Genomic DNA, 27,139 nt, shown 5'->3' on the forward strand with positions numbered 1-27,139 from the left:
AAAAAAAAAAAAGCCGGGCGTGGTGGCAGGCACCTATGATCCCAGCTACTCCAGAGGCTGAGGCGGGAAAATCGCTGGAACCTGGGAGGTGGAGGTTGCAGTGAGCTGAGATCATGCCATTCCGCTCCAGCCTGGGAGACAAAGCAAGACTCTGTCAAAAAAAAAAAAAAAAAAAAAAAAGATTATCTGTGGAATGAATGAATGGAATCACTCTCCCTAAAAAACAAAACATGTTCAATATTTCTATGGCAGAGACTTGGCCTTAATCTGTCATCCCTTAATTTTAAAACGGTGGAGGGCTCACAAATTGTGCCAACTATGCAACAAGACCCAGAATCTGCATTCTTCCTCCGTGACATGGCTGCCTGTTTTTTACTTTTTCAGCAACAAGACACTTTGCATTTGGGGGAACGTGATAGCAGTCTTGGTGAGTAATTGAACTGGGACAGAATAAGACACTAATATATTTCTGGTGAAATATCCTAAGATAAGTGTAGAATTGCTCGTGTGTCCGTTACTTTTTCAGTTGCAAACTGGATCCAAACTGGCTTAAGCAAAATTCCAAGAATAATTCTTGCTTTAGGTCTAGCCTAATGCAGGAACTCACAATGTCACCAGAACCCGGTTTTTTTCAGTTCCGTTCTTACCCATGTTAGTTCCTTTTGCAATAGACTCTTCTTAATAAGTGCAAGACAGCTTTATCAACTTCTTATATCTTCTCAGAGTCAGTCTGGTGGGAAAGACTGAGGGACCGAGGATTCTCATGGTGTTTCATAGGATGTGACTGGGTGATGTCCCTGTCTATGAACCAATTGTTGTGGCTACAAAAATGTGGCAGTTCCCTTGGTCACATGATTTCATCTGTCGATACAGGTGGTACAACCATGAAGACCATAGGGACCGAGAGTAGGGAAGGGTGACTTCCCAAGGAAGATCTGGGGCCGATGCCAGGAGAGTGAATTCTGGGCAGGAAACAAACAAACCCATTTATGTTTTGGGGATAGCATTTACTGATGACTTCCAGTGATGGGAGTTCAAGGGGGAAGATTATAGAAACTAAAAGGAGGAGGCAAGGAAGGCAAGAGAAGCTATGGGCTCTTGAAGGCCAAGTTGGTCTTTCCCTTGCAGAGATGGGGCAGAGTGTGCCTGCGTTAACTTCTCTTTCCTGTGTCCAACCTAGACTTGCGATTTAGAAGATCAGTTCAAGAAGGTAATCCAAGGGCCTGATGACTGTTTTGGTAACCAGACACCAATCAAATAAAGAGAGGAGATGAAAATGGAACAATTTCTTTCATGCCACCTGTGTCTCTAGGAACTGCCCAGAAGAAAATCCAAGCCTTTAGCCAGGAGTAGAAACTGACTACAATGTAAATATCAAAGTAAAATTGGGCATTCCTTGCTATTTTTTACACCTGGATTGCTGATTTTTCAAGACAAAATACTTGGGGTTTTCCAATAAAGATTGTTGTAATATTGAAATGAGCCCACAAAAACCTAGGAAGAGACAACTAGGGAATAATGTATTTTATCTTCAAGAAATGTGTGCATGATTGATTGGTTCTTAGAAATCTCTCCTGCCAGACTTCCCAGACCTGGCAAAGGTTTAGAAACTGTTGCTAAGAAAAGTGGTCCATCCTAAATAAACATGTAATCCTCAAGCAGGGATATGAAGCCTCTGAATTGTAGAACCTGCATTTATTTGTGACTTAGAACTAAAAACATCCCCCATGTCCCAAAGGTGGAATACAACCAGAGGTCTCATCTCTGAACTTTCTTGCGTATTGATTACATGAGTCTTTGGAGTCAGGGATGGAGGAGGTTCTGCCCCTATGAGGTGTTATACATGACCATCAAAGTCCTACATCAAACTAGCTTTGCACAGTGGCAGTACCGTAGCCAGTGAGATTTATCCGAGACGTGATTATTGCTAATTGAAACTTTTCCCAATACCCCACTGTGATGACTTGAAATATAATCAGCACTGGCAATTTTTGACAGTCTCTACGGAGACTGGATAAGAAAAAAAAGAAAAGAAAAGAGAAGAAAAGAAATTAGCTGGGTGCAATGGCTTATGCCTGTAATCCCAGCACTTTGGGAGGCTGAGGCAAGCGGATCACTTATAGGTTCTCACTCATAGGTGGGAATTGAACAATGAGATCACTTGGACACAGGAAGGGGAACATCACACACGGGGTCCTATTGTGGAGAGGAAGGGGGGGAGGGATAGCATTAGGAGATATACCTAATGTAAATGACGAGTTAATGGGTGCAGCATTAATGTCAGGAGTTCAAGACCAGCCTGGCCAACATGGTGAAACCCCGTCTCTACTAAAAATACAAAAACTAGTTGGGCGTGGTGGTGCACGCTTATAATCCCAGCTACTTGGCAGGCTGAGGCAGAATTGCTTGAATCCGGGAGGCAGAGTTTGCAGTGAGGCAAGATTGTACCACTGTACTCCAGCCTGGGCAACAGAGTGAGACTCTGTCTCAAAAAAATAAAATAAAATAAATTAAAAGTTTTATTCAAACCAAATATGAAACTGGTGGTGATGTGTGGAATGTGTGTGTGTGCGCATATGTAATGAATACGTGTGTGTATAATTTTTTTGCAGATTTGCCAAATGATTCACAAGCCATGTGGCTTTTATTTTTTTATTTTAAGTTCTAGGGTACATATGCACAACGTGCAGGTTTGTTACATATGTATACATGTGCCATGTTGGTGTGCTGCACCCATTAACTCGTCATTTACATTAGGTATATCTCCTAATGCTATCCCTCCCCCACTTCCTCCCCACAATAGGACCCTTCCTGTGTGATATTCCCCTTCCTGTGTCCAAGTGATCTCATTGTTCAATTCCCACCTATGAGTGAGAACAGTGGCTGTTCTTAACACTGAAGGGTCCAGCAGAAAGGTGCAATTACTCAGGGGAGAGGAGCCTCCTCTTAAGTAATCACTGTCATAAAACCTAATTGGAACTGAATTTAGAAAGCATTTAAGATACATTCGAAACACAAGCACCCAACCAGTGCTGTCATTTATTCCCTTTTTTTTTTTATTTTTAAGAGATGAGTCCGGGCTGTGTTGCCAGGTTTGACTCAAACTCCTAGGTCAAGCAGTCTTCCCACTTCAGCCTGCCAAGTAGCTGGGACTACAGGCACACGCCACTGCACTTGACCACACACTTTTTCATTCACTTATTTTTTTCATTAATTCACTTCATCGAAGGAATTAATTTCTTTTGGTGTCATCTTTGGTAATAGTTGTATGTAGTGTTCATCCATCCATCCATTCAACAAATATCGACCAAATGTTAGTGGTGAACAAGATGGTGAACAATTCCTGGTGCTGCCTGTCTAGCAGGTTTAGACATGAATTAAATACTTAAGCAATAATTAATTACAGTTGCAGTAGATGCTCTGAAGAAGCACAGGGACTAAGGGAGACTTGTCTGTGGGGTCAGTGCAGGCAGCCCATGGAAGTGATGTTGGAAGTGATTTTATTCCCTTTGGGGTCATCTTCGTGCTGTTTGTGCTTTTTTCTTTTTTTTTTTTTTTTTGAGATGGAGTTGGAGTCTCCCTCTGTCTCCCAGGCTGGAGTGCAGTGGCACAATCTTGGCTCACTGCAACCTCCTCCTCCTGGGTTCAAGCTATTCTCCTGCCTCAGCCTCCTGAGTAGCTGGGATTACAGGCGTGTGCCACCAGGCCCGGCTAATTTTTGTATTTTTAGTAGAGATGGGGTTTCGCCATGTTGGCCAGGCTGGTGTCAAACTCCTGACCTGAGGTGATCCGCTCGCTTCGGCCTCCCAAAGTGTTGGGATTACAGGCATGAGCCACCGCGCCCGGCCACTGCCTGGGCTTCTACAATGAAATCTGAACTCTCTCTGAAAGCATCACTTTTGCTCATTCACCAGATGCTAAGTGCTTCCATCTGGAATGCTTCTCCTTTCACATCCATCCTGTGTCTCCACTTCAGTGCAGTCCTGCTTCTCCTGGAGGTGTACATGCATTAGATTACAGGCTCATGCCTGTAATCCCCACACTTTGGGAGGCCAAGGTAGGTGGATCACCTGAGGTCAGGAGTTCGAGACCAGCCTGGCCAACATGGTAAGAACCCATCTCTACTAAAAATGCAAAAATTAGCCAGGCGTGGTGGCATGCACCTGTAATTCCAGCTACTCGGGAGGCTGAGGCATGAGAATTGCTTGAACCCGGGAGGCAGAGGTTGCAGTGAGCCAAGATCGCACCATTGCACTTCAGCCTGAATAAAAAAAGTACTGTACCTGGAAAGCATTTTAAACAGTCTAGGACATGATAGGCAGTCAGTAAATGTTAATTAGCAAGGATTTTACATGCATTCTTTCATTTAATCACCACCACCACAAGAATACTACCCCTATTTTACAAATAAATTAAGTAACTTACCCAAGGTCATACAGCTGGTAAGTTGCTGATTAGGAATGCAGACTTGGCTTTCACTGATTCCAAATCCTGTTATTAACCCTATACTAAGTCTGCCAAGGAAGTGCTTAATAGTACTTATTAACACCTTATTTCATCATTCAAATCCTCCACCTTTTGAAGCCCTTACCATCTTAGCATAGGACCTAAATCCTTAATTTGGCCTGGCTGAATCAAAGGCAAAATGGATTTGGGATGAAGATCAAGAGACAGAAATCTCCTGGCTCTTGAGATCTTCCCACAACACAAAGGGATATTTTTATTATTATGAAATTTTTAGAGACTGGAGTCAAACTGTCGCCAAGGCCAGAGTGCAGTGGTGCAATCCTAGCTCACTGCAGCCTCAACCTGCTGGGCTCCAGTGATCCTCCCATCTTGGCCCCAATTTTTAAATTTTTTGTAGAGATGGGGTCTCACTGTGTTGCCCAGGCTAGTGTTGAACTCCTGGCTTCAAGCAGTCCTCCCACCTTGGCTTCCCAAAGTGACAGGATTATAGGCATGAGTCACCATGCCTGGCCAAGGGATATTATTAACTTCATACTGCCCCCAAGAGAAATCCTTCCCTGCCAGTTGCTGTGTACCCTCAGAAGGTACCCCAGGGCTGAATTCAGTTCGCAGAGGGTATTTTCTTTTTTTTTTTGAGACAGAGTCTCGCTCTTTGGCCTAGGCTGGAGTGTAGTGGTGCAATCTTGGCTCACTGCAACCTTTGACTCCTGGGTTCAAGCAATTCTCCTTGCTTCAGCCTCCTGAGTACCTGGGATTACAGGCATGTGCCACCATGCCCAGGTAAAGTTTGTATTTTTAGTAGAGACATGATGGCCAGGCTGGTCTTGAACTCCTGGCCTTTAAGTGATCCACCCACCTTAGCCTCCCAAACTGTTAGGATTACAGGTATGAGCCACCGCGCCCGGCTTGATGTATCTTCTTTGGTCACTTTTTCCTCCCTCTTTCACTCTAGGCATAACATGGCACGGAAGTACATGCAGTTTAGACATTTGTTCCACTCAATGAACCTATCTTTGTTGTTCATTTTAAAATTCAAGACAATTTTTTTTGCAAATGCTGATTCAAAACGTACCAAGCCCCATCTATCATGCCTATGCCAATACAATCAGTCACAAAAAAGTTTGCTTCTCATTGTCATGTAGCTGTGGGGACTGGTGGCCTTCTAAAATCACTGTTCGGCTGCTGTAAGTGTGAGGCCGGCAACCCATGGCAGGGATGCAGGAGGGAAGCCATGGCTAAGCTGTGGGCCTAGACAAAGGCCACAGATGGGGTTGAAAGGTGAGAGGGGGTAAGCTAGAGGAGACACACGGCGTTGCCATTAACAAAAAATTCAACTTCATTTTAATGTTGCTACCAAGTTCACAGTAAAATCCCTGGAAGTTCAAATTGGAAAGAGCAGAATTGGGATCATGGGCTCAACAATATAAAGGCAGATTCAGTGAGGAGTAAGGGTAGTGGCTCTGGCGGCAGACTGACCTGGATTTGAATGCCAACTGTAACAGACTCAAGACACCTTGGGTAAGTGGTTTTATGAAGTACCTCAGTTCTTCATCAGTAGAAAGAGTGCTAACACCTCCCTAAGACTTTTGTATGGATTGAGTAAGATAATGCATGTTAAACCACTTGTATAGTTTCTGGTTAACTGTAAACAAGAAGTTCTAGTTATCTTTTTTTTTTTTTTTTTTTAAGAGTCAGGTTCTCACTGTGTCACCAAGGTTGTAGTGCCGTGGTGTAATCATGGCTCATTGCAGCCTTGAACTTCTGGGCTCAAGTGATCCTCCCACCTCAACCTCCTGAGTAGCTGGGACTACAGGCATGCACCACCATGCCTGGCTAATTTTTTTAGAGATGGGGTCTTGCTACATTGCACAGTCTGGCCTCAAGTAATCCTCTTGCCTCAGCTTTCTGAGTTGCTGGGATTATCAGCATGAGCCACTGTGCCCAGCTAAACTGTGACTTTTGAGGCAACCCCTTCCCTTCCACAGAGTTTAGTTTCCTCATTTGCAAAATGAGGACAAACCTAGATGTTCTTGGAAGTTTCTTCCAGTTCTAATTGCCTATCTATAATCACAACTGTTGCAGAGCTTCCTAAAAAGCCTGGAAAAGTGCAACTCTTCCCCCTGGTGGTTTGCAGCTCTCCATTCAAGATGCTGTAAATCCCTCATTGGCTTCAAGACCTCCCTACCATTTTGGTTCTTGCACATTGAAGCCTCACTGGATTGCACAGTGGCTTCCCCAAATTCCGTACGCCTCAGGATATGATGCTTGGCACAGAGTTTTCCTTTAGTGCTCCTTTTAATGATTTTATTAGTATGGCCACAAGTTTGATGTCTACAGTACATGTTAACATAGCTAAATACAAATATTTGAAATAACTGTGGCAAGTTTTAAAATGTCAACTCTGAGTTATCATGCATGTCCCATGCATTTACATCTGCATCTGCAAATTGTACAATTCAATCTGTGCTTATCCTCACTGGGTCTCCCTGTGTGCCTCAGCTAGGGCAGGGCAGGGGCTATTGTGCATTTTTTCAGACCTAGATTTTCAAGAGCAACAGTGTTGAACTCTGGCATTCTATGGTGCATGGTGGCAACACTGGGTTTTGCTTTGGTTCAGGTAAAAATGCAATGACCAACTATTGCATCTGTGTGAGTCACCTGATTCCCCAGGGCCTGGGCTAGCACAAAGGGTATTTTGATATCCCTGTATGAGGCCCCTGGCAGTTTCTGAACCCGTTTCATCCCAGGGTGAAAGTCTAGAAGTGAGGTTCGCAGTCTTCCACCATGCTGTCAGTGATATAGCTGGAACCAAGATGGGATTCGTAGTAACTCTTTTCATCAAAGGTATTAACAGTCCAACCAACAACCTGGATTCCTTTAGCTGACCACTTCTTCAAGTAGGCCCTGGGGAAAGAGGAAAACCAATCCTGTTAGAATAATAAGCAGCTGTCTCAGGAATCTATAATGGCCACTAAGTATGGTGTTCACTGCATACCAGTAGTACCCAGAGGATGCCCCCTACCTGGCCTCTGCACTGTGACCAGAGGGACTGGTCCAAAACCCAGGATGCCATGAACCTTTCTGCACTGTTCCAGCTTAAAACATTTCAGTAGCTCACTACTGAACTGTCCTTGGCACAGCCACTGAAGGGGTGCCTGACCTGGCCCCGACCTGTCTCCTTGGCTTCATCTCACATCACACTCCCCCTTTCTTTTCTGTGCTGATTCATTTTAAATTAATTGAAAGAATATGAATTTTCTTTCAATTCCTAGAAAGAACTATGCTCCTCCCTGTCAGAGCACATTACACACATTTTTCTCTCTCATCTGGATTCCTCCCAATTCCCACTCACCCTTCAGATCTTAGCTTAACTGTCACTTCCTTGGGGATCTGGATGACCAGATCAGATTACAGTCTGTGCACACTGTTCTCTCTGACATAGCCTGTATCTTAGTTTTAACTTTGTATTGATTGGATTTTTATTTGATTAGCATCTCTCTCTCTCCGACTTGGCTGTAAACATCACAAAGACAGAGATCATGGCTTTGAGTCTTCACTGCATCTTCAGCTTCTCCATATGGAACCTTGCAATAGTGTAGGCACTTACCAAGTATTTATTGAACTGAATCATGCACGTCTGAAATAATACTAGACTTAAACTCTAATCAGCTGAACTATACAGATCTAGAACTGCCAAAGAAATTATTCCGAGATCGCTAGCAGGTTAGGAAACGGAAATTTTATGGGGAGAGATGGAGGAGTGCCTATAACGTAAGATGGTAGGCAGGAGGTTGATGCCCACAGGATGTCCTCACTGTGGTTCTGCCCAGGATCCTGTGTTGGCTTTCAAAAAAACCACTCATAGAAATAAAATCCCTTTCTCAGCAGAGTTTCACAGGTTCACTTTTTTTCTTCAAAATACACTAAAAACCCAAAAATATGTGATCAACTTGGTCTGAAAACAGTGAAATACGCCTGAATTCTTCCCACCTAAGAAGTGAAACTGGCAATCCAATTTAGAGGCATGGTAAGCTTTGCAGGTCAGAACCAATTCAGGGTGTCTACTCTGTTAATCCTTCCTTTCAAATAAGAGCATTCAGGACATGTGTCTGGGTAAAATAAAAAACCTTACAACTTACGGGGATACAAAATCCTTTTGCATGAGGAAAGCTGAAATTCCACACAGGTACCACAAGATATTATGCATGCTCCAATCGAGCAAAATGTCCATCATCACAAATATGAAATGTTTCCAGAAAGTATCATAGCGTGGTTTCCCATCTCCTGTATGGCTAAGGCTCCAAGGTCTGTGAGTTAATGCTGTTATTACATTCCGATCTGTTTGTCTCATCTGAAAAGGAATTTGGGGAAGTAAAATAATGATCATATATAAAGTTGAATACTTATTAGTTTAGATTTAGCCAATGTGCTCAATCAGATGAGGTGGTCATGGTTGGTACCCTGCCCCGGTATCTACGAAGTAAGTTCTCAATCATAAACCCTTTGAGAAAATAATGTGATGGATGTAAAGCATTAATATGCAGTACATATGAGAACTTTTTTTTCCACAATCCTTAAAAACTGCAATCCTATCTTTAAAATGGAAAAATTACAACCTCAGGATCAAATTTTAACAAAGTCACGAGAATAAACTTTTAATTGGATATCGACTTAAATCTTGGCCAGAGATAATTAATTAGAACTCAGTGAGGATGGAACCAAGGTCAGTTCAAGATGGGCTGGTTAGTTTGGGCCCTTTCCAGAGCAAATGGCTGAAAAGAGTTGTAGGGGTGAGGAGGGGAATGGGGAAGTGAGGTGGTAAGGGAGAGAAGGGATTGTGATGAGATAATGGGAGAGGGCGACAGAGAAATGGAGAGATGTGGATGGAGTTCCTTCAGTCTCTGCTCTTGTGCTCCTTTTGGGGAATGTCTTACACGTTTTAAAGGACTCTGTGGTCAAGGAAGTTTGGGAAACACTGTTCCAAATGTCTGCAAGCCCCATGACCCTATTCATCTCCATGATAGCTTCTATTGATAGGCTCTATCCTCACTAAAAATTTTCAATGTATGCTCTGTTGGTCACTGGTAAAGAATGCTACGGAACCAACTCATTATTTTGGAAACTGGTAAATAATAGGCAAGATTAAGCATTTATTCTGCCTCTTCGGTAACTAAATAGTAAAAGAGGAAAAGTTTCTTTTTATAGATCTATTTCAGCTAATGCAAGATGTAATAGAATTAAAATATCAACATTTTGTAGCTCCCTAGAAAATGGACAGATCTGGCCAATGTGGTTAGCATCAACAGCAGCTAACCACAACAGGAGTCAACCAGATGTCAAGTGCCTCCTGACAGAAAAACACCCTCATCTCTAGAGTTATCTTGCCAAGAATAACCAATCCTAACCTCATCAAGGCAAGCTTCCAGCTCTCACTACCAGTTTATAGAAAATAAAGAGAGAAAAGTATTAAACCATATCATGGCATAATCAGCAAAATCTGGACTTGGGTAAACTCTACAAAACAATAATCTGGTTTCTTTAGTAAATACAAAACAAGGACTGCCCCCCTCACCCCCCAAAAAAAAAACAAAGAGAGAGACAGAACCTGCAAGTTTTAAGATTTACAGTTGCTGGCAGGGCATGGTGGCTCACACCTATAATCACTTTGGGAGGCTGAGGCGGGCAGATCACCTGAGGTCAGGAGCTGGAGATCAGCCAGGCCAACATGGTGAAACCCCGTGTCTACTAAAATACAAAAAAATTAGCCAGGCATGGTGGTGTGTGCTTGTAATCCCAGCTACTCGGGAGGCTGAGGCAAGAGAATTGCTTGAACCCAGGAGGCAGAGGTTGTGATGAGCTGAGATCATACCACTGGGCGACAGAGCGGGACTCCGTCTCAAAAACAAACAAAAGAAGATTTACGATTGTAACACGCAGATCTTATTTGGTTCCTATTCAAATGAGCAATTTATGAAAACCAAGGCGCGGTGGCTCAAGCCTGTAATCCCAGCACTTTGGGAGGCCGAGACGGGCGGATCACGAGGTCAGGAGATCGAGACCATCCTGGCTAACACAGTGAAACCCCGTCTCTACTAAAAAATACAAAAAAACTAGCCGGGCGAGGTGGCGGGCGCCTGTAGTCCCAGCTACTCGGGAGGCTGAGGCAGGAGAATGGCGTAAACCCGGGAGGCGGAGCTTGCAGTGAGCCGAGATCCGGCCACTGCGCTCCAGCCTGGGCGACAGAGCAAGACTCTGTCTCCAAAAAAAAAAAAAAAAAAAAAAAAAAAAAGAAAACCAAAAAACCATTTATGACATTTCTGGGACAAGTCAAAATTTATACACTGACTGGATATTTGATGATATGAAGAATTTATTGCTAATAATTTTTAGATGGGACAATGACATTGGGGCTATGTTTTTAAAAAGGCATCACTAGGTTGGTTACGGTGGCTCATGCCTGTAATCCCAGTACTTTGGGAGGCTGAGGTGGAAGGATTGCTTGAGCTTAGGAGTTGGAGAACTGCCTGGGTAATACAGAGAGATCCTGTCTCTACAAAAAATAAAAATAAAAATAAAAAATTAGCTGGGCGTGGTAACATGCGCCTGTGGTTCCAGCTACTTGGAAGGCTGAGGCAGGAGGATCATTTGAACCTGGGAGGTCAAGAGTGCAGTAAGCCATGATCACACCACTGCACTCCAGCCTGGGAAACTGAGGGAGAACCTGTCTTTAAAAATAAACAAAATAAAATAAAATGGCATCACTTTTTAAAGATTCTTAATGCAATTTTATGGATAGAATAACATTTGCTTCAAAATAACACTGGGGAAGATCAATGGGGTTATGGGTAAAATGAGCTGGATAACAGTTATGGTGGGGGGGGGGTGCACTGTACTACTCTATTTTATGCATGTTTTAGATTCTCCATAATTAAGAATTTATTTTATGAAGGTATGTTCTGCTATTAGTTGGTGAGAAGTGGGGGCTACATAATTCTTTTCTGTTCTGAGAATTTTACCACAGTAATCTGAGTGAGCCTATAAATAACATAAAAGAAGGGGCAAAAGAGGAATGGCATTCTATAAAGGGTATGAGTACATTCCCCTTTTGGAATTTCTCTTATTAATTTAAAAGAGGAGCTTCTCAACTGTGACCTTGATGCCATTCAATTTAATAGGCATCTATCCTGTGCTTATGCAGCCCAGTGCAATTATCTACACTAGCTCACCTAATATGATAAGAAAAATCCTGAATATTACCTTATAGATAACTTCTGGCAAGAAAGAACAGACCACACTATTATTGTACAGTTGAGGAAATTCCATATACATTTTCTTTAGAGCCTCAGTAGCCTGTAAAATAGAGAGATTCATATATTTAAAATTGATTAAAATGTGACAGCCCCAGCCAATAACTATCATATATTAAGTATAACCCTATGGAATAAAACAGAAGGTTACTAGAAATGGAGGTGCTAAAAGTATTGGCAGAGTCTACTGTCCACTGGGATGCATTTTAAACTCACACCAGCAGCAAACAAGGAAGAAGGTGGGGTACTGCTGCTTTACTCCCTCTGAGGGCCTCATCCCTTTTGTCATACTTTTGAAAAGTGTGGTAAGCTGTAGGCCAGATGAGGCCAGAGGCAAAATTTTCCTTGCCTTATACCCTAGTTTATCCACTATGAGAAGTCCTTTCATACCCAAAGCTCTCCCTGTGCCTTTTCCAAATGAAACATGAGCCAGCCAGTCTGGGAACTACAGAGGGTAGATTTCTCAGTCCAGGGGACTGAGAGGACGCATCACTCATCACCAATATGGAGGCAGAAGCAATGGGGCAGGGGTAGGAGGGACTGGGAAGAGTTAAGAGGCTCCCAATTCTTCCCAAGGTGAATAGAAGTTTCTTTTTATAGTACTCTAGCTACAAAATGAAGAAGACATGATAGAATTTAAGTATTATTTGGTAACCCCTAGTGAAGTGACATCAATAGCAGCTAACAACAAGAAAGTCACCAGCCATGTGGCATGCAATGCTGCTGCTGCATAATTTGTGAAACACTGCTAATTTTTGGGATGTCAAACATACCCCTAACCAAATATGATGAGCAAAATGCATTCCCCCACCAAAATAACAAAGAACACAAATTTTCCAAGTCATGCCTCCTCTTCACTAATGCAACTGAAGGTGAGCTATAGAACGCTGTTTTGTTTTGTTTTTGCTGTTTGAACAAAGACATGCGCTGTAAACTCTTCACATTTACATTATTTAATTCTCACAACAACTCTATGTGGTAACTGCTTTTAGTATTCCCATTTTACCCATGAAGAAACTGAAGCTCATCAAAATTAAGGTTACCCTGTAGTAAGAGCTCAGTCAAGGTCTGTTGGACTCCCAAGCCCATGATTTTGGCCACCATGCTCTACTAGCTCCACTTTGTTGCCTACACTTGTCCCTCTCTACTACCATCTTGGTGAATTAGGTCACTATGTTCTACCCAGTCTTGGCTGAACACCCATGAGCACCCATCGAGAAAACTCAAATAGCTAGATTTTTTAAAAAATGTCTACTTCTTTTTAAAAAGTATTCTAAGAGAAGCCAGGCATGGTGGCTCACACCTGTAATCCAAGCACTTTGGGAGGCCAAGGCAGGCGGATCACTTGAGGCCAGGAATTTGAGACCAGCCTGGCCAACATGGCAAAACCCCATCTCTACTAAATATACAAAAATTAGCCGGGTGTGATGGCACACGCCTCTAATCCCAGCTGCTTGGGAGGTTGAGGCAGGAGAATTGCTTGAACCCCGGAGGCAGAGGTTGCAGTGAGCCAAGATCGCACCAATGCACTCCAGCCTGGGCAACAGAGTGAGACTGTCCCAGAAAACAACAACAACAAAAAAAAACCTAAGAGAATAAGCATGAAAGTCAGTATACCGTGGGTGAAATGTAGGACCTATCAGCATTCCCAAATGCGGGCTGCAACATCAACAATGAGTACCTGAAGTGCTCATTAAAAATACACGCTCCTTGAGCCTACCCTAGATATTTTCAGAATCTCTTCCCTAGGGAGAATGGCCCAGTAAATTTGTATTTTAAAATAGGTATTCCAGGTGATTCTAATGCAGACCGATTAGAAACCTAGTGGTATACAACTATCAGTTTACCAGAATAATAAATTAGTTATCATTCTCTTCTTTCTTCAAAAATAGGAGTTAACTGTAATAAAATTAGAGTGTATGCTTAGGCTCCACATTTCAGGTTTTTTTTTTTTTTTTTGAGACGTAGTCTTGCTGTCACCCAGGCTGGAGGACTACTGGCACAATCTTGGCTCACTGCAACCTCTGCCTCCCCGGTTCAAGCGATTCTCCTGCCTCAGCCTCCAGAGTAGCTGGGATCACAGGTGCCCGCCACCACGTCCAACTAATTTTTGTATTTTTAGTGGAGACGGGGTTTCACCATATTGGCCAGGCTGGTCTCAAACTCCTGACCTCAGGTGATCCACCCGCTTCGGCCTCCCAAAGTGCTGGGATTACAGGCATGAGCCACCGCACCCGGCCCATTTTGGGTTTTAACAACTGGTTTTAATGATATGGGATTAATTTTTTAAAAAATGGCATCATCAGAATTTTCAACCAGTAGATGGCCATTACAGATTATTAATATTGCTAGGGGAAAAATACTCAAGTTGCCCAAATGGGGAAAAAAGTACTTGCACTTGAAAAGCTGGTTATAAGAGAACAAATGTAATCAGAATCATATCTTCCCACTGATTTTCATTGTAATAATATGTTCTTATGAGTAAAAGTGCAGGCTCTAAAATTTAAGCCAAATTTTATCTAGGAATGTCAAACACATTTGAAGAAAATAAATGATTTTCTGATAAAAGTATAGCTACTAAAATCAATGAATAACAAAACTATACATAAGGGATATAAATTATACAAAGGGATAAATCTATGTAAAACGTATATGTTCTGTTAACTATTAGCTTTTAATATAGGAATTCTCTTTAAATGCAGTCCATAGTTGTCCATATAAGGCCCTTAACTTTTAAGCTAGATAAAATTGGTCTTGTATACAACTCCGGAATTCCTTTTTATGAGGTTACTTGGGTGGTTTTTTCTAGAAGTGCTTTTCACTGTTTACTTAATATCTTTTGTAAATGCTTTATGTAAATAATAGAAACTTCCATTTTGTGCTGGTTATTGAATATCAGAAGTTTTGTAAAGGTTCCATAAAAGGTTAAAAAGTTCCATAATTTACTGTTTTCTTAAATGATGTAGATTCCTGCATTGTACACTTCCATTCAACAAATATAATTTATAAAACTAAGTTTTAAAAAGAATAAATAACAAAATATATGTAATTTCGGAAATGACTATCAATGAAATAAGATTCCTTTTTAACAAACTGAAGTCCATGGTTTAAACTGTACCTTGTTTGCATGGCCTTTGACATCAAAGAAGATTGTGAGGTTATGGTTTAGGCACTCTGCAACGGCTTCCCTCAGGGTAGGGATCTTTTCATCAGGGAAATCATTCCTGTAAGAGAAGAGAAAATACATTGTAGGAAAAAAGAGGAAGTGATAACCTCTATTGTAACAAACATTTTGCAAATGTCTCCCAATCAAAAGGAAAGAGTATTTTCTCCAACATTTTTTCTTCGACCATAGTAAAGTCCAAGGATAATTTACTGTAAGTTTTTTTGTTCTGTTTTGTTTTGTTTTGAGATGGAGTCTTGCTCTGTTGCCCAGGCTGGAGTGCAAAGGTGCAATCTCAGCTCACTAGAACCACCAACTCCCGGGTTCAAGCGATTCTCCCGTCCCAGCCTCCCAAGTAGCTAGGACTACAGGAGTGTGACACCACGCCTGGCTAATTTTTTGTATTTTTAGTAGAGACGGGGTTTCACCATGTTGGCCAGGCTGGTCTTGAATTCCTGACGTCAAGTGATCTACCTGCCTTGGCCTCCCAAAGTGCTAGGATTACAGGTGTGAGCCACCGCGTCTGTCCTACTGTAATAATTTGATCCAAAGTATAGATATTATTTTTTCCACATTTTTATTGCTATACACTTAGACATATTTCTGTGATATGCACACAATGTATAATGATAAAATCAGGGTATTTAGGATGTCCATCACCCCAAATATTTATCATTTCTTTGTGTTAGGAACATCTGAATCTCCTAGCTCTTTTGAAATATACAACAGATTGTTAACTATAATCACCCTACTATGTTATTGAACATGAGAATTTATGCCTTCTATCTAACTGTATGTTTGTACTCATTAACCAAATTCTCTTCATTCTCCTCTTCCCCCAACCCCATACCCTTCCCAGGCTCTGGTAACTATCATTCTTCTCTCTACCTCCATGAGATCAACTTTTTTAGCTCCCATATATGAGTGACAACATGTAATATTTGCTTTTCTGTGCCTGGCTTATCTTATTTCATTTAACATAATACCTTCAGTTCCATCCATGTTGCTGCAAATGACAGGATATTATCCTTTTTTATGGCTACAAAGTATTCCATTGAGTATATTTACCACAATTTCTTTATCCATTCATTCACTGATGAACACTTAGGTTGATTCCGTATCTTGGCTATTGTGAATAGTGTTGTAATAAACATGGGGGTGCAAGTATGCCTTTGATACACTAGTTTCCTTTCCTTTGGATAGATACCAACTAGTGGGATTACTGGATTGCATGATAGTTCTATAGTTTTAGTTTTTTGAGAAACCTCCATACTGTTTTCCATAATGGCTGTACTAATTTACATTCTCACCAACAGAATATAAGAGTTCCCTTTGCTCTGTATCCTCGCCAGCATCTGTTATTTTAAAAATCTTTTAAATAATGGCCGTTCTAACTAGGTAAGATGGTATTTCATTGTGGTTTGGATTTGCAGTTCCCTAATAATTTGTGGTGTTTTTTCATATGCCTGTTGGCCATTTGTGTGTCCTCTTTTGAAAAATGTCTATTCAAATTAGGATTTGAATAGATGTTTTTAATGAGATTATTATTGTTTTTGCTGTTGAGTTCCTTGTATATTCTGGATATTAGTTACTTGTCTGTTGAACAGTTTGCAAATATTTTCTCCTATTCAACAGGCTGTCTTTTCACTGTTGATTGTTTCCTTTGTTGTACAGAAGCTTTTTAGTTTAATATAGTCGCATTTGCCTGTTTTTGTTGCCTATGCTTTTGAGGTCTTAGTCATAAAATCTTTGCCTAGACCAATGTCCCAGAGCATTTCCCCTATGTTTTCTTCTAGTAGTTTTATAGTTTCTGGTCTTAAATTTAAACTTTTAATCCATTTTGTGTTGATTTTCTAAATATAGTGAGAGGGGTCTAGTTTCAATATCCTGCATATGGATATCCAGTTTACCCAGTACCAGTTATTGAAGAGAGTGTCCTTTCCCCACTTTATGTTCTTGGTGCCTTCATGGAGAATCAGTTGGCTATAAATATATGGATTTATTTCTTGGTTCTTTATTGTATTCCATTGATCTATGTATCTATTTTGTGTGTGTGCGTGTGTCTGTGTGTCAGTTTTTATACCAATACCATGCTGTTTTGGTTACTGTGGCTTTGTAGTATATCTTGAAGTGAGGTAGTATGATATGTCCAGCTCTGTCCTTTTTGCTCTGTATTGCTTTAGCTATTTGGGCTTCTTTATGGTTCCATATGAATTTTAGGATTGTGGCTTTTCTATTTCTCTGAAGAATGTCTTTGATATTTTGATAGGGATTGCACTGAATTGTAAATTATTTTGAGTAGAATGGTCACTTTAGGAATATTAATTCTTCTGATCCATGAGCATGGGATGTCTTTCCATTTGTTTGTGTCCTCTTTAATTTCTCTCATCAGTGTTTTGTAGTTTTCCTTGTAGAGCTCTTTCACCTCTTTGGTTATATTTATTCCTAGGTATTTTACTGTTTTTTTGGTAGCTATGTAAATGGGATTGCTTTCTTGGTTTTTTTTTACAGCTAGTTCATTATTTACATATAGATATGCTACTGATTTTTGTACATTGATTTTATATCCTGCAATTTTACTAAATTTGTTGATCAGTTCTAACAGTTTTTTGGTGAAGTCTTTAGGTTTTTCTACATACAAAATCATGTTGTCTGCAAAGAGGGACAATCTGACTTCCTCTTTTTCCAATTTGGATGCCTTTTATTTCTTTCTCTTTCCTGATTGCTCTAGCTAGTCAATCATTCCATATTTAGCGAAATTGATATGAAGGTCGAAAGAATCATGGAAGAAGTATTTAATCATATTATCCAGAGTTTGCTGTACTTGGGACTGAGAAAACTGAAAGTATCCAGTAAGTACAGACTAAATGCAATAATAAACTTTCCTTTTATTGCATGAAACTTTCAAACATGCTATGGTTGCTTTTAACCACAAGTAGATTGGGCTGTAATGGTATAAGAAGCAATAAGTAAATGGCTTGCACAAGCACTTTTAGAAAGCTTAAGACAACTGGATCACATGGTGGTGCCCAAGACATTTTTAATTCATATCCTGGTGACAAGTGAGCATTGAAAACCCAAGACTCGTAGATGAGAAGAATTGAAGCACACAGATACCTGAGCACAGACATTAGAGATTGATGGTCTTTGGTTTCTTACATTGTATAATGGATGTTATTTTTCTCTTTTTTGTTTTGTTTTGTTTTCCTTTTCTGGTGATTCTGTGCTTCTGACACTAGCTATAAATTGGGGTTCCCACCTCCTCCTCCTTGGGTTCAATTAATTTGTTAGAGTAGCTTGTGGAACTCAAATAAACATGTTTACAGGTTTATTATAGAGGATGTTACACAGGATACAGATGAAGACATGTGCAGGGTGATGAGGTATGGGGAAAGGGACACAGAGCTTCCATGCCCTTTCTGGGTGCTCCATCATTCAGGAACCTCCATGTGTTCAAATACAGATATTCTTGACCACAGACGAGCAACAACAAAAATTATTTAATTTTAAAGAAATCAGTGAATTTCCATTGAATTAATAACATTATTAATAACCCTACTCCCGAAAGGGCAGAGTATATGCCACCTTTGGAAAACTCAGAGACTTAATTTTCAGATTGTAATTTCCCTAATAGAACCCTATGCAGGAGAAATTCCTAGGAATACATAAATCTGTTAACTGTATTGTGTATTTATTTAAGTGCAACTGTTTAAAATAAATAATAGTTTCTAAGACATAATTTTCTGATAAAGAAAATGAAGGCTAAGTGCTTGATACAAAAGAAATTAGTTCTTGTTTTATAATAAAATTATGATCTAACTTAATGCTAACTCAACTGCATTATTTCCACTGTAAGATCATGCTTTAAAAAAAGGGTAAGGATAGGCCAGGTATAGTGGGCTCATGCCTGTAATTTCAGCACTTTGGGAAGCCGAGGCAGGCGGATCACCTGAGGCCAGGAGTTCAAGACCAGCCTGGCCAACATGGTGAAACCCTGTCTCTACTAAAAATGCAAAAATTAGCTGGGTGTGGTGGCACATGCCTGTAATCCCAGCTACTCCGGAGGCTGAGGCAGGAGAATTGCCTGAACCCAGGAGGTGGAGATTGCAGTGAGCCAAGTTCGTGCCATTGTACTCCAGCCTGGACAACAAGAGTGAAACTCCACCTCCAAAAAAAAAAAAAAAAAAAAAAAAGGATAATTTAAACATTACAGGCAATTACCCCAGCCATTCTCATCAATTTCTATTCCCTGAGAGTGAAAGATGGGAGACCTGAATTTGTTGTTCGTTTGGCTGATCTTAGTTTCCTCCTTACCCTCCTCTTAGGACAAGCATCTCATCACACTGAGCATAATTCTAGAGAAAATATCTATTTTTTTCCCACAACATGATCCGTAAACACAAGCCAATTACTTCATTTAGTGTTCAGTCACAGAAAACACACTCTGTTCCAATAGCAGAGCAAAGACTGGTTGTGTTAAAGATATTGGTGTTAAAGATATGTTGCCTTTGCTATGGTGTCTTCTTAAGGGATTTTTTGAACATTACAATTTCTTTTTTCCTAGGATGCACAAATTCCAGAGAAATGGACTCAGTGCTCCCTTAAAGGATTTTTAAGGGTAATGATGACCCTAAACATTTTTGCTTTAAGTGTTAACTTTGAACCCGACATTTTATTAGCTGCAATGTCATTATAATATTAAAACCACTCTTTCCCTTGCATAAGCAGAGCAATAAAATATCTGATGACAGTCAAGAGCAATTCTAGCAACCTGGACTCATAATTCTCAAGTGTTACCAATATTCTTTCCTGCCTACATTATGATTTCCTTTGGCTGGCTGATGTTTTTCAGATCCTAGGAAAAGAGGTCTGAATCATCTTTTAGGAAAAAGTATAACTTAATTGTTGGGTCAAATACTTAATATTCAAAGAGAATCGATCATTGTCTGGATAATTGATACTACATGAATAACCAGTGAGCACACACTTTTCAGTATTGCAAAGATGACAAGCAGAGAGGGATTTAAATAACCGCATTCCAAAGTACAGTATATTACTCAGCATACCAATTTCAAGGGTGTTTACAGCTGTAAGTGGGGAAGAGGATGTAGGTTCTGTGGTCATGTAAGTTTGAGAAAAGCTAATTTACAAGTAAGAATCAGCTGACGTGGACTGTTTATCCACAACAGAAGTATTCAGAGTACACTATTTGATCTTATTTGAACCTGTTTTTGTGGAACATCTTGTAAGATTAGCTCTGGTATATATACTTTGGAAGCTATGTTTACACTCTACCAGGAAAGAATTAAATTAGACACTGAAAGAACTTTCGCTCTTACAGGGCTGAAAGACACTGGGGGACAGCTAAAAACAGCATGATTTGGACTAAAACTTGGGATAGATTCTAGTCTTGGCTTCTTTATGAACTAGTTATTTGCCCTTGAGTAAATAATTTAACTTTTCTGGGATTATCTCTAAAGGCAAGATTGATCTAGATCTACAGTATCCTATATGGTAGCCACATATGGCTATTTCAGTTTAAATTTACATTTAAATTAAAAATTCACTTCCTCGTGTCACTAGCCACATATCAAGTGCTCAGTAGTCACAGGTACCCACCATATTAGACAGTGTAGATATAAAACATTTCCATCATTGCAGAAAGTTCTACTGCAAAGTGCTATTCTAGATGATTTCTAGGATACTCTCTATTCCTACAATTCTGTGATTCCTCAGAAGTTTGTTATGAGGATCAGAAGAATTAAAAGGGTTAAGTTAAAATGTAATATTATAGTATTACTTGAAGCTTTTAATGAATGTATAATTTGCTTCTTGGTACACCTGAAGGCAAGAAGATTGCCAAGCAATGGCTTTCAGCCTCATGATTCTATAGTGACTAGACAGAGTATTATCTTGAGAATGATTCTGAAGCCAAATTTAGCCTCAGTGGGAAAGACTAAAAACATAATGCCGAATTTCTGTTGTTCCTGGCACTTGCTCGTTACTTAGGAGACCTATATACAGTTCAAAACAAAACAAGACAATTCTCCTGGGGCAGATGTAATTAGAAGGCACCAGTGTCTATCTGTCATTTCCAATAAAAGCTAAAAGATCTGTTTAAGTGACAATAAACTACTTACCTGAGTCTGTGGTTTGCTGCAGGATTCAGCTTCCTAATTTGTTCAAACGTCAAATCACACAATCGACCAGTCCCATCGGTCGTCCTATCTACTGTGTTATCGTGCATTAAGACAGGAATCCCGTCAGAAGTAAACTCAATGTCCAACTCCACGCCTGTTGCTCCATTCTTAGCTGCCTTAACAAAAACATCAACAATATTGCTGTTAACTGGCCACAAACATCTTTTTGCATCTAACCACCCAAAAGACCAGCAGGGCTGGCTAAGACAGCTGTCCTTAATGGTTCATTTTCCTTCCACTTCCCCCACCAAACAGCAATCCTGACCTGTTTCTGTTTTCTGTGTATATAACCTTACCTCAACTCCTAAATGATGGATTCCTTAAAAACTTTAATTTCCCCACTCTTCTTACTTCACATTGGAAGACTGGGAGACTTCAGGAACTTGCGTTTTATCTGGATGCTTTAACTATATGGTTCATCAATGGCTTACGAATACAGACAATTCCACTGTTTACCTACACTCTTTGTTGTACAGCAGTTCTGATGATCACCCTGTGGTTGTTGATGAGTCAAATATTTCACTACTTTGGCATAAATGAGTCAGGTTTTTGTTGGTTTAATTCCACACTCTACCACAAAGACACCACGCCTGCTTCTAGGACATACCATATTTTGTTTATGTAAGCAGCACTGGCTGTTGGCCAGTAAGTTGGTAAGCTTGATGAGGTAGATGAGAATTTATCTAAAAAGAGAATTTGACACTTAAATTACATGAGCCATGCTCCTCTGGAGACACACTATCTAATGTTTGCTTCCTTGGCTTCCTCATCACAATAAAGATGTGAAAAGCTCATTATGATCTATCTATCTCTATATATTTTTTTGAGACAGGATCTGGCTCTGTTGCCCAGGTTAGAGTGCAATGGCATGATCTCAGCTCACTGAAACCTCTGCCTCCTAGGCTTAAGCCATCCTCCCACCTCAGCCTCCCAAGTAGCTGGGACTACCGGCATGTGCCACTACATCCAGCTAATTTTTGGATTTTTTGTAGAGATGGGGGTTTTACCATGTTGCCCCTGCTGGTCTTGAACTCCTGAGATCAAGCAATCCTCCTGCCTCAGCCTCCCAAAGTGCTGGGATTACAGGTGTGAGCCACTGTGCCCAGCCATGATCAAGATTTTTAATTTTTAAAAAAATATTCTAAGTCATGGTCTACTGGAAACATATACAGTAAAAAAGATTTAACATATGTGAATGTTTTGACCTAATTTCCTCAATCTCTTTCTGCCCTAAAAAGAAAAAGAAAGCTATTATTTATAGAGCCTTTTCTATTTGCCAAGCACTCTTCTAAGTGCTTTAAATGTATTAACTCTTTTAATCCTCACAACCCTGAAGTAGGTACTATTGCTATTTTCAATTAACAGATGAGAAAATTGAGACAAAGAAAGAGTAGGAAACTTGTCCAGGGATGCACAAGCTAGGATGCAGCAGAAGTTGCACTCTTATCCACTTCGGTTTTACTATCAACACTACAGATACAGCTGAAATTCTCCCTTTCATTCTCTTCCTTTCCTCTCCAGAGGAAATTACCATCTTAAAGTTGGTGTGTGTATCATTCTCATGTCACTCCCTTATAGGTTTTTACTTAACATAGAAAACTGTGCTAGTGAATAGTTAAGATTTCAATAGCCATTGTTATTTATTATGTCCTTTTAAACACATCTTTAAAGGTAATATAGTCAAATTTATCAATAATGTCCTTTATGGGTGGAGATTTTTCTGCCTTATTTAAATCTTGCTTTTCCCATGTGATACAGATGTACAACTATTTTGGAAAAACACACCACATTTTCCCTCTGCTCTCACATCACAACAATCAACCCCGACTTCTGTGACCAAAAATGTGGGATTTTTTCTCCACCAATAAGTAGTGGACACCAGCTGAGTATCCTCCAACTCGATTTTGACACTACATACCTGGAGACAGTGTCAGATCACAGGTCGAGGGCTTGGTCCCCAAGACTGCATCCCAACCTCCTCCAGACACAAATAGCAAGCTGGGGCCTCTGGAACTTCTAATCAATTGGGTTCAAGTCCTCTTAGGTTTATTTTAGTTTTTATTTTTTTAATTCCTCTTAGGTTTTTATGGAAGCTTCATGATGTCAGCATTCCTTCCCCCAGGGTATAGGGTGGGGTCCCTCTCTGAGGGGGGTCTTAAGACTCACAATTTGAAAGACAGGGAAAGATTCCAGTCCTGCCTTGGGGCAGGTGAAAGGAGGGCAGGAGAAGGTCAGAGAGATTCTGTTTCCTGAGGCCTGCTCCTAAGGCCTAGGATGCCTAACAAAAGACTGTAGCAAGGGCTGAGAGTTATGAGAAAGGAACCATGGATGAAAACCTATATATGTGTGTATATGTGCATATCTATACATACACACATACTTAATAGATTACAATATAGTATAAACATAACTTTTATATGCACTGAGAAACCAAAAAATCTGTGACTCCCTTTATTACAATATTTGCTTTATTGACTATTTACTCAGGTCTGGAACTGAACTTGCAATATCTCTTATATATACTAATATGTGAACTAGAACCAGGGGTTCATCTTTCTATCTCAGTTACTGGAATGACATAGAAGTACTGGTAAAGTCGGTCAGGCAGTGGCTCATGCCTGTAATCCCAGCACTTTGGGAGGCTGAAGCAAGTGGATCACTTGAGGTCAGGAGTTCGAGACCAGCTTTGCCAACATGGCAAAACGCCATCTCTACTAAAAAAAGAAACAAAAATTAGCCGGGCGTGGAGGAGCACACCTGTAATCTTAGCTACTCAGGAGCCTGAGGCACAACAATCGCTTCAGCCTGGGAGGTGGAAGTTGCAGTGAGCTGAGATTGCCCCACTGCACTCAAACCTGGGTGACAGAGAGAGACCTTGTCTCAAAAATAAATAAATAAACAAATAAATAAATAAAAGTATTGGTAAAGTCGAATGTATATATACATACATACATTTCTGACAGTGCTAGAATTTCTGGTAGATTATAAATGACATATACAAGGAAAAACTTGATAAATGTGAATTGAGTGTATTCCAAAAACAGATACACTATTATAAACAATGGCAAAGGAATGAAATTACACCCACAGTACATTCTCCACACGGGCCAGAGTGCAGCTTTAAAAGTATAAATCTTGGCCGGGCACGGTGGCTTACGTCTGTAATCCCAGCACTTTGGGAGGCTGAGGCGGGCGGATCACCTGAGGTTGAGAGTTCAAGACTAGCCTGAACAACATGGCAAAACCCTGTCTCTACTAAAAAAATACAAAATTAGCTGGGCATGGTGGCACATGTCTGTAATCCCAGTTACTCGAGAGGCTGAGGCAGGAGAACCACTTGAACCCCAGAGGCAGAGGTTACAGTGAGCACAGATCGCGCCATTGAACTCCACCCTGGGCAACAAGAGTGAAACTCCATCTCAAAAAACAAACAAAAAAACCAAAACCAAAAAAACCCCCCATAAATTTAAATAAATAAATTAATTAATTTTTAAAAAGTATAAATCTGGAGCCGGGCACGGTGGCTCATGCCTGTAATCCCAGCACTTTGGGAGACCAAGACGGGCGGATCACTGAAAGTCAGGAATTTGAGACCAGCCTGGCCAACATAGTGAAACCCTCCCTCTACTAAAAATAACAAAAATTAGCTGGGTGTGGTGGCAGGCACCTGTAATCCCAGCTACTTGGGAGGCTGAGGCAGGAGAATCACTTGAACCTGGTATACAGAGGTTGCAGTGAGCCGAGGTCATGCCAATGCACTCCAGCCTGGGCGACAGTGAGACTCCGTTTAAAAAAAAAAAAAACGAAAAAAAGGAAATGAGGGAGGCCAGGTGTGATGGCTCATGTCTGTAATCGTAGCACCTTAGGAGGTTGAGGCGGGAGGATCACTTTGAGGCCAGGAGTTTGAGACCAGTCTGGTCAACATAGCAGAACCCCATCTCTACTAAAAATATAAAAATTAGCTGGGCGTGGTGGTGGGCGCCTGTAATCCCAGCTACTCGGGAGGCTGAGGCACGAGACTCGCTTGAACACGGAAGGCAGAGGTTGCAGTGCACGGAGATTGCACCACTGCACTTCAGCCTGGGTAAAAGAGTGAAACTCTGTCCACAAAAAAAAAAAAAAAAAAAAAAAAAAAAAAAGAAAAAGAAGGAAGGAGAGAGAGAGAAAAAAAAAAAAAAAAAGAAGAGAATCAGATACATTTACACAGATGCAAAAGCACCTAATCCACTGAAAAGCCCTCTCTGTAAGCTGTCATTATTATGAAGCCAGGAGAATGCCAAGAGCTGGGAGGTACCAAAAGTTTCAGGAGTGCCTTATGAAAAAGAGAGGGCAAAAATTGTTATGAGTCCAGCTGCCAGGCTTGTGCGAGTGCCAATGTGTGTGTCTGGGGAAAAGGTGATAAGGAAATGACTCACGTGACTCAGACGACAAGCAAAGGTATGTCCTGTGAAGGGTGAGCTATTTAGACTAACCTCAATTACTGACCAAGACCCTATTTGACCTGACCCATTTCCTACTTCATTCACACACCAGTCTTTGTTCTGTTCCTTGAAGTCCGGCCACACACTGCCTCTTCTGTTACCTGAACACCTCTATATTATTCCCATCTCAGGACCTTCTGCGTCTGCCTGGCTCCTTATAACTCCGGTTTCTGTTCAAATGTTGCTTCTTCGGAGACGATTTCTCTGGACTACTCCATCTAAATAAAATAGCGTAACTCCTCCCCTCGAGTTCCCCCGATTTCTTCATTGCACCTTTCACTCTCTTAAAGTTATCTCATTTACGTGTTTACTTGTTTAAGGCTTGCCTCCCCCACTCCGATGTACACTCTGTAAACCAGGGACACTTTTGACCTTGTTCCTGGATGTAATCTCAACGTCAGTCCCACAGAAACGATATACATATCTGCTGTCGTCTGTAAATATAAAACCTGAAGTCGGGAGATCCCTAGACAGTGGGAGGGATCAAGGGCCGGGAGTGTGCCTTGTGGACGAATGAGGAAGTGGGAAGGTCGTCTTGAGTAGATCGGGGAACCCTGGGAAGGAAAAGTAGAAGTCCGAGCTCTCGGGAGGACCGAGGGGCGCGAGGCGTGGGTGTCTCACCTGCCGAATGGCCGCCAGCGTGTTCTCGGGCGCGTCGTGGCTGCCGCCGCGGTGGGCGATGGCAGAAATGCGGTCCCGGGGCTTGAGCACCTGCAGGACCCTGCAAGAGGGCACCGGCTCAAAGCTGAAGACGCGCAGCAGAACGAAGAGGCTGCCGGTGAGGAGGCAGGCATTGACCGGGCTTCGCGTCACCAGCAGCAGCACCAGCAGCAGGAAGGAGAAAGGGCCCAAGAGGCCGCCCTGGTCCTCCCACAGCCACATGCCGGCGCCCGCACCGGCACGGACTGGAGTCCCGGACCCGCCGGGCTCCCGGGGCAGGAGAGCGAGAAGCGAGGGGGAGGGTCCAAGGCACCGGCAGCAGCGGGCACCCTCTGAGTGGACCAGCGCCGCACAATGGCGGCAGCGGACACATCCAGAGAGGCAGTCGGCTGCCTAGCCAATCAGGGATCGGGATTCGCAGCGCTAGTAGGCGGAGCCGCTCCCTGGCAACGGGGGCGGGCCCAGGCCCCAGCCCCAGGCCCCAGACCCTAGACCCTAGGCTCACATTCCAAGCCCAAAGTGGCTTAGGGTTTTCTGGGGTCTGAATTTCAACCTGGGCTTTCAGACTCCTAGGCGAGAAAAGGAGGGCTAAGAACCGTCCTAAAGCTGTAGGACTGGGAGGGATTTTAGTGACTCCTTTATCTGCCCTGGAGGAAACTGAAGTCCAGGGAACTTGGAGAGGCAGGATGCTTAGACTATCAGTTCAATTCAATTCAATTCCGTTCAGTTCAGTTCAGTTCAGTTCAGTTCAAGATGTACCAAATACCGGTCCAGGTGCTCCGGACACAGTTGAACAGGACCTACAGGGTTTTTGCTCTTACGGGACTCACATTCTCGTGGGTGGAAATAAAAGTGTTAGCA

General features: G+C 41.5%; 2 protein-coding genes and 1 non-coding gene across 15 annotated transcripts in view; 2 read left to right on the top strand and 1 right to left on the bottom strand.

The window, feature by feature from the left end:
- TMC5 (transmembrane channel like 5) overlaps positions 1–1,671 on the top strand; it is a 90,779-nt gene extending 89,108 nt beyond the window's left edge. For all 10 annotated transcript variants that reach the window (XM_045382530.3, XM_015442642.4, XM_074027838.1 and 7 more), the window contains 2 exons: positions 385–427; positions 1,181–1,671. In XM_045382530.3, coding sequence (XP_045238465.2) covers positions 385–427; positions 1,181–1,227 — 90 coding nt within the window. In that variant the 3' untranslated portion in view covers positions 1,228–1,671. The remainder of the gene's footprint in view (positions 1–384; positions 428–1,180) is intronic.
- A 199-nt stretch (positions 1,672–1,870) lies between these two features.
- LOC123570749 (U4 spliceosomal RNA) lies at positions 1,871–2,010 on the top strand. The gene has a single exon (XR_006694994.2). It is a non-coding gene; the product is annotated as a U4 spliceosomal RNA (small nuclear RNA).
- Positions 2,011–6,743: 4,733 nt separating this feature from the next.
- GDE1 (glycerophosphodiester phosphodiesterase 1) lies at positions 6,744–26,634 on the bottom strand. 4 transcript variants are annotated; one of them, XM_065537396.1, is made up of 6 exons: positions 26,240–26,634; positions 21,078–21,249; positions 14,893–14,998; positions 11,725–11,817; positions 8,607–8,818; positions 6,744–7,371 (listed from the first exon to the last, which is right to left on the bottom strand). In XM_065537396.1, the coding sequence occupies exons 2-6, from the start codon at positions 21,182–21,184 to the stop codon at positions 7,224–7,226; spliced, it is 666 nt and encodes a 221-aa protein (XP_065393468.1). In that variant the 5' UTR covers positions 21,185–21,249; positions 26,240–26,634; the 3' UTR covers positions 6,744–7,223. The 4 variants fall into 4 exon arrangements, with proteins under 4 accessions (XP_065393468.1, XP_005591421.1, XP_073883942.1 ...); XM_005591364.4 differs by having other exon boundaries at positions 21,078–21,253; XM_074027841.1 differs by lacking the exon at positions 11,725–11,817.
- Between the last annotated feature and the right edge of the window lie 505 nt (positions 26,635–27,139).

The sequence above is a fragment of the Macaca fascicularis genome, chromosome 20, assembly GCF_037993035.2.
Source record: "Macaca fascicularis isolate 582-1 chromosome 20, T2T-MFA8v1.1".
Lineage (NCBI taxonomy): Eukaryota > Metazoa > Chordata > Mammalia > Primates > Cercopithecidae > Macaca > Macaca fascicularis.